A 7038-nucleotide genomic window follows, 5' to 3' on the forward strand; every position below is an offset into this window, starting at 1 on the left:
CTGTTCTGGATGGAAACCGTAAGAAATCACTAATTATGTCCCTCACCATGACGTAACTTATGCTGTGCATATGTGATGAGGGTTGCATTGTGTACTTATCATTTTAAAAATAGTTAATAAAGGTAATTTAAAGTGGCCTTTGTAGTCAAAACTACATATGACAAAAACACACAAATCCCCATTAGAAAAATTATCAATGCACAAAATGAGTAATTTGAAAAAATGTGTTATTTATGTTTCATAGTGGCAGCTCATACTATGAGCAGGGAATAATTTATATTTCTTCATAGGGTGATTTCCTAAAACAAATGTCTCCGTTACTTTTACTTCTTCTTCATGCTTGTTTCACTTCTGGTCTTTTTCAGCAAGATTTATAATAGTTTCCAGTTAATCTGAACTGCATCTTACTCCATTACTACAACTACATGACTGTAGAAAAAGTAGTGAAAATAAGAAAACCTGACAAAATAAAAAAATACAGTTTTCAGCTACTGAATGATTTTACCTTAGCAGCAACAACCACCAGCAAAAATTTGAGATGATTTAGTAATGAGTCTTGGAGGATTATTTTAATTTAAATGATTGTTTTACCTTTTTCTTTTAGGAGCAACACCTGATCGAGGTCCTGCTACAGAATCTCAAGGATTTTACTAGGCCACTCCAAAACTTTCATTATTTTGAGTCATTTAAAGTGATATCACAGCTTCATCTCATTTTCCAGCTTCCGCAACTCAACTTAATGTAACGCAACAATGGTCAGACGATTTTCTTTAAGATTTTCTGCAGAAGAGTCTAATTCATGGCTGAGTCAGTCAAAACGAATCCCTCTGACTCCTGCAGCAGCGACGCAGCCCCAGACCATAACACTACCACCACCGTGTCTGACTGTGTGATGTCTGTTCTACCGCAGATGTGAAAACCTTCTGAAAGGTTAGTTTTTTATCTTCTTGGTCCACAGAATATTTTCTCAAAAGTTGCTGATGCTCTCTTCAGACAGTTTTGATCGACTCACCACTCGTAGGAAGTGTTTGAGTTTTTTCCATTCGTAGGTGATGACGGATATCTACGCATTAAATGGGATCATGAAGAATCAAAAAAGATTTTCTTCCTCGTCTGTTCTTGAGTTCTTTTTAAGACAATAAAACTTTTTGTGTGTTTTATGTTGTCAGACAGGTAATTTGACTAATTTTTCAAATGATCCAATTTTGAGAAATTAGATATGAAGCACTTATTGAATCAGGTCAAAACAGTGGAAGACAAAATTCAGCCAATATGCTCGAGATATAATCACCCTCAAATCAGATAACACATAAATGCTCTAAATACAATGAGGCCAGTTTGCAATAAGAGACGTTCTCACATTTCTGTATCTTTACACTATTAATTATTTGCTATTTAACTATGTTAAATCTGTTTATTGTTACCAATTTAAATCTATGTAAATGAGAGCTGCTCAACTACGCAAACAACCTAAAGAATATTGCTGTGCATAAGATGGGACCTACTTTCAGTGTGCAGCTGAAGATCAGAAAGGCTGAGGTTGCAGAAGTTTGACATCCCCCTACGATCTTCAGACGCTTCTTCATCTGACCCTTTTTTTTCATCTTTCCTCACAGTTATGAAATGAAAGCAAAAAGAGCAACTCTGCACTTCAAGTGCAATGAACAGGTTTTGTTTTTTTATAATCAAACATCAAGATAAACTTGTTTCAAATAGCAATTTTCTTGTGTGTTTTTCTTCAAGTTAATTGCGTTTCAACATGTCACTGTCCGTGGCCGTTCTTGTCTCTTTATTGTACTTTAAGAGTGGAAATTGATAGAGAAAGTTCATCATGTCGTCATGTTTGCCTCTTGTCACAGGAAGCCAAATGTTTCTTTTTAGGTGACTGCGGGAATAATGTGAAATAGGGTTTAGCACCTTCTGCACCAAAACCCGCAGGAGGTTTCGCACACTCTACCTATCAATGAGGGACCTGTCTGTCTGTACAAAGACATGAAGCAAGTTGGCTCATGTTTCTCTCTGAGGCACACTGAGACACAGAAGCATGCAGGATATTCATCTTTAGAAATGCGGGTTGTACATGTTCTTTGAAGCCCTCTGGCTCAGGGCACTTATGAAACAACAGTTTGGGTTGAAAAAAAACAAAAACAACTTCCTTCTGTTTTTCTTTCAGGTTTTTTTATTTTATTTTATTGAAAGCCTACACTCTTTTCCATCTTACATTGGTTTTATGTTCACCTCCACTACAGTCACCTCCGTTCTTACAGTCCTTTAGCAGAAAGCCACTCCTCCGTTCCTTCCACCCACCCACACGCAGGTTTAGCGTGCAGCTCGGTCTGCTGCACAGAGGAAGACAGCTGAGGCAGGATGAGACTCTGAGCACGCGACCACCGCTCTCAAGGCAGGATGGAGATGTGGCTCAAAAGCGCAATTGTTGCGTTGCTAACAGGTACAAGTTGAACCTTAAAAGATTAAGAAATACTTTGGAGAAGAACAAAGCTGTATGACAAAATGTGTTTAGAGATTCAACTTTTGCATGTTTGTTTGAAGAAAGCTTAACTCTTGTTTTTCTTCATATTTCTAGTGGCAGGAGCAGCCCTGGTGGTTCCAAGAGAGCACAATATATATCTGAATACAAGAGAAAACAAAGTACATGTCCCTTTGGGTTCTTCTCTGACTTTACACTGCTGTATACCACTCAACAAATCAGACAGGTGTCGGGTCAACTATGTTTTCGAAGAATTTAACCAAACTCACAAGAACCCAAAATCCATCTGTTGTAATACCACAGATTCAACAAATTGCAACTCCAGCACAGATGGATGCCAAAGTACATGCAAGTTATTTGATATTAGTGAAAGAAAAAATGGATCTTACTATTGTGAAGTCACAGTAGAGATTCCTGTTCTAATTCAAGCTCGCAGCAACAAAACAGAAGTAGTATGTAAGTACTCCAGATTACATTTTCACATGCAATTGTTCAATGTCTACAGTCAGTACTGCTATGATGTGGTTGTAAGCAGACACACGGGCACTTATCGTCTGCCAATGTAGAATATCTGTCAATTTTTATATCAAATTATGTTGTACCTGCTTTTCCAAGCTGTTCATGTTTGTACTTTATTTAGCAGTATGCACTAAAATGCTTACAAACACATCACAGTACTGCAAATATGTTTAAGCACAAATTAACATTTTCGCTGAAAGAAATGCTACACTTTTGCTCTGCCATAAAGCCTGCTGTGATTATGCTTAACCTAATGAATGAATTAATTAATAGATAACCCTAAAATTATGGCTTGCACTAACTGAATGAATGCTTCTCATGCCGCTTTGTTACAGTGGAGAACTTTATGGAAAAAACAGCGGTTCAGTCACAAACGACGAAAAGCCAAGGTGTGTGTGAATGAATATGTGAGCGGGCGTGTTGACCAGACCTCAGCTCTCATGAACAATTCTGTATCTTTAGGTCTCAATGAAATCTGAGTTGATTATTATTTCCACTGTAGGTGCCACTTAAATGTCTAGAATGGTGACACCTCCAACTGAAATGTACACTTGGAAAGAAGTTTATACAATGTTTTTCCTAGCTAATATGTCAAACCTGATTATTTGCTTAATTACATGCTTAACACATATTTTGGATGGTTCTACAAGTAGCTTCGAACCAGTGATTGCCAAATTAAAGGGCAGGACCCCATGTATGGAGAAATTGAACTGCACTGAACTAAATTGAAAAATGATGTTGCTACTTGCACAACATAAAAAAAGTACTTACAAAAACCCCAAAATGCATTGCTGTTGACCCTGTTTGTGTTATTTTACTCTGCTTTATTGACTCCCTGATACTTGTGGACTCAATTTGAAACCGGGGTCAAACATTTCCTCTACTGTTCTTTCAATGGGCAGGAAGCGGAAGAATTGGGTTAATGTTTGATGATATGATTGCTGTGCATACAACACCCGCATCTTGACACTGATCTCAGCCTATCAATTAGGACTGTTGTTCAATAATACAAATGTAATCTTTTTTCAGTTACCAGCCAAAAGGAAGAAAATGACCAGAATGAGAACTTGTGGATGTGGATCGCCGTGGGGGCGTCATCTTTTGTCCTTGTCATGACTGTCCTGCTGGTCATCTGTGTTGTGCAGAAAAGGGGATGCAGCAGAAGCATAGGTACCTCTCTTTCTTTCTGGGTTTGAAAGAGTTGCTAATCATCTGACAGTGCAACACTGAACTGTTTCTCTAGATAAGATCTGTGCAAGTAAGAGACACCAGAGTATGGTAGATGCCCTGAGAAAAAAAAAAAGAAACGGGCACAGGACCAAGAAAAAAGTTAGGGTACAAAAAACATCATAAAACAGAGTCAGATCAAATCAGCACAAGTCGGTAGCTGATTCATTTCTCTGCTGCAATTTACATTTGAAAGAAGAGGTGAAATGCAGAAGGGTTTTCGTTTTGGTGAGGCCATCTTTGTGGGCGGCAGAACAAAAGACAAAAAGTCGTAGAAATGCAACTGGAGGTTTCTGCACAAGTCCTGGCTGGGGAATTCGAACTGAGCAAGCTGGGGGTTTGTGTGGTTTAGCAGCTCAGCGTGAGACAAAGTCAAACGTAAGTGTAAGTATCTGCCTTCTCTGCGGTTTTCATTAAAAGTCAGAGCCGCATCTATAAAAACTGTGAGAACAGGTCACGACCAGCTGACCGGACCTCAGACCAGAAATCGATGCAACGTTTTTCAGAAAATAAGAAAAGAAGCTTAAATAGTTAAACAGTTTTTACACTCACACTTATAAACATGAATGTCGTCTTTTCATGAAGCACTTCAACATGACATCATACGCCGGTCAGATAAAGATATAAAAAACAAAAGGTGCTCATAGGTGCAGATCATTTTGATATCAGGGATGATTTCAGCAACACCTCATGAAAAATGTTCCTAAAAAAAATTAAATGCATCGTGCAGAGAAAGCAGAACAGCTGCAGTAATGGTGTCATGGCGTGGCAAAGAGGCATCTGCCAGAAATACAGAAACCAGACCTGTCAGGTTTGACCACACGGCCCAGAGGCAGAAGTAGGACAAGAACAGAGAGTTATTGTCAGGGCAAAAAGGATTTTATGATCACCAAAACTGACAAAGAAGAGAAAAGAGCCTTTGCATCAGAGGCCAGTGTTTGATCATTTGAAAGAGATTACGAAGGACAGAAAACAATACATTTGAGAACTGTTCAATGCTTTACATCTTGACTTTGCTGATATTTTGACTTCAAATAAAGTTTTTTGCTGTACTTCTTGGAACACCGGGTTAGTAAGAGCATGAAGCATGAAGACCCTTAAAAAGTATGCAAATGTTTAAGCAAAGACGAGACGAGGTCCAGGTTCTGTTTCATGTTTGGATTATGTGAGCAAAGTAATCCCGATAAGTAGAAAACAGCAGGATGAACTGACTTTTAGAGAATATCTGCAGGGTGAGAGTTAGGAAATGTAATTACTTTTTGTATCAGGAAAGACGTATTTATTTGTTTGCCACATAAACATCAATTGTTAACTTGGAAGAAAAAATATGCAACCCGTCACCGACGCTTTAGTCTTATTTTCTGGCTCTTCTCTCTCTCTCTCTCTCCTTAGTTATGTTTAGTAATTAATTTTATTACGTGTTTATTATTTTAAGGTTAAAACTTGCCGTCATTGTCTGTAGCTTGCGACAATTAACTCTAATTTACAGCTGAAGTAACTTCAACGTAAATGTAAAAAAAGTGTTTATTCTGTAGTGGCTAAAGTGTTGAACAACATTTGCTCAGTTCTCAATTATTTAAACTTGACTAAACCTTAATTAATTAAATATTTCCACAATTTTAGCTTTTTTTTTTTCAAACAATTGAAAACAAATATAGAGAAAACATTACAGGTTGATATTGCTAGGTTTAATTTGAATTTCATTAAGTTTTTTATTATATGTCCATTTTAAGAAAACAACAATGCTGAAAAATCAATGCCAACAATAACAATTATTGTTGTTATTATTACTATAACAACAACAACAACAATAATAATAACAATAATAATAATAATATAACATCATCAGCAATAATAATATTGATAACAACAACTATAGTGCATCTGAAATCTTAGTCAGTACTTTTCAGTTTTTTATAAGTTCTTATATTTCACATGCAGAATTTCTACATTATTGTGAATTTTTATTATTTATTTTTTTTATTTATTTTTGTTAATCAGAACCAGTGCTTCTGTGAGATAACTGTTACCTGAGTTACCAGAAGATATATTTATACAAAAAATAAAAAATTAAAATGTAAAAAAAAAAGAAATTATTATTATTATTATTATTATTATTATTATTATTATTATTATTATTATTATTATTATTATTATTATTATTATTGTGCTCACCCTGGCTCCTCTCTCTCCCCCCAGAAGAGCCCGTCTACGTAAACACCCGGATGGGCAAGCAGTCGCCCCGGCCGATGCTTGCGGACAACCCGAAGTCAGCTTCCTCCTGTCAGGACTTGCGGACGCCGATCTCTGCCCGGAGGTACGAGGGCAGAAACCAGAGATACAAATACTGAAGATCCCGCGGACCTGACAGGCCGACAGACTGACATTAATCAGTCATTTCTGATCCAGGCTTTTGTGCAAAGTTTAACCTTCTGTTAGTGAAGGAGAAGAGGCCTCTGTTGGCCACCAGATGACGCACTTTGATGCTTTTATGAACTTCAAAACTTTTTTGCATTTTTTATTATTTTTACCTCTCAGCCTCTGTGTGCATGATCACATTGTAAATATGTTTTGCATGTTAAGTGAACAAAGCAATGAGTTATATACAGATCTAATTATTAGATTTTTTTTTACTGTCACATTTTATATTAAAGTTATTAAAGTTGATATTTTTCTGCTCGTCATTTGGATACATTTTTCTTTTTTTTTTTTTTTTTTTTTTAGAATAAAACTAGAAAACTATGTCACACATTATACGAGATGAAAAAAACATTTCGATGGAAATATGTGGGATCTCCCTGTCC

At 36.7% G+C, this 7038-nt stretch overlaps 1 protein-coding gene across 2 annotated transcripts; it reads left to right on the forward strand.

Annotated features, from left to right (window-relative positions):
• The first annotated feature begins 2205 nt into the window (after positions 1-2205).
• Positions 2206-6912, forward strand: LOC129376117 (uncharacterized). 2 transcript variants are annotated; one of them, XM_055055601.1, is made up of 5 exons: positions 2206-2449; positions 2585-2944; positions 3343-3396; positions 4037-4177; positions 6434-6912. In XM_055055601.1, exons 1-5 carry the CDS (start codon positions 2407-2409, stop codon positions 6583-6585), a joined length of 750 nt encoding a protein of 249 aa, XP_054911576.1. In that variant the 5' UTR covers positions 2206-2406; the 3' UTR covers positions 6586-6912. The 2 variants fall into 2 exon arrangements, with proteins under 2 accessions (XP_054911576.1, XP_054911585.1); XM_055055610.1 differs by lacking the exon at positions 3343-3396.
• The last annotated feature ends 126 nt before the right edge of the window (positions 6913-7038 follow it).

This window comes from Poeciliopsis prolifica, unplaced genomic scaffold (assembly GCF_027474105.1).
Source record: "Poeciliopsis prolifica strain line A6 unplaced genomic scaffold, Auburn_PproV2 SCAFFOLD002, whole genome shotgun sequence".
Classification (NCBI taxonomy): domain Eukaryota; kingdom Metazoa; phylum Chordata; class Actinopteri; order Cyprinodontiformes; family Poeciliidae; genus Poeciliopsis; species Poeciliopsis prolifica.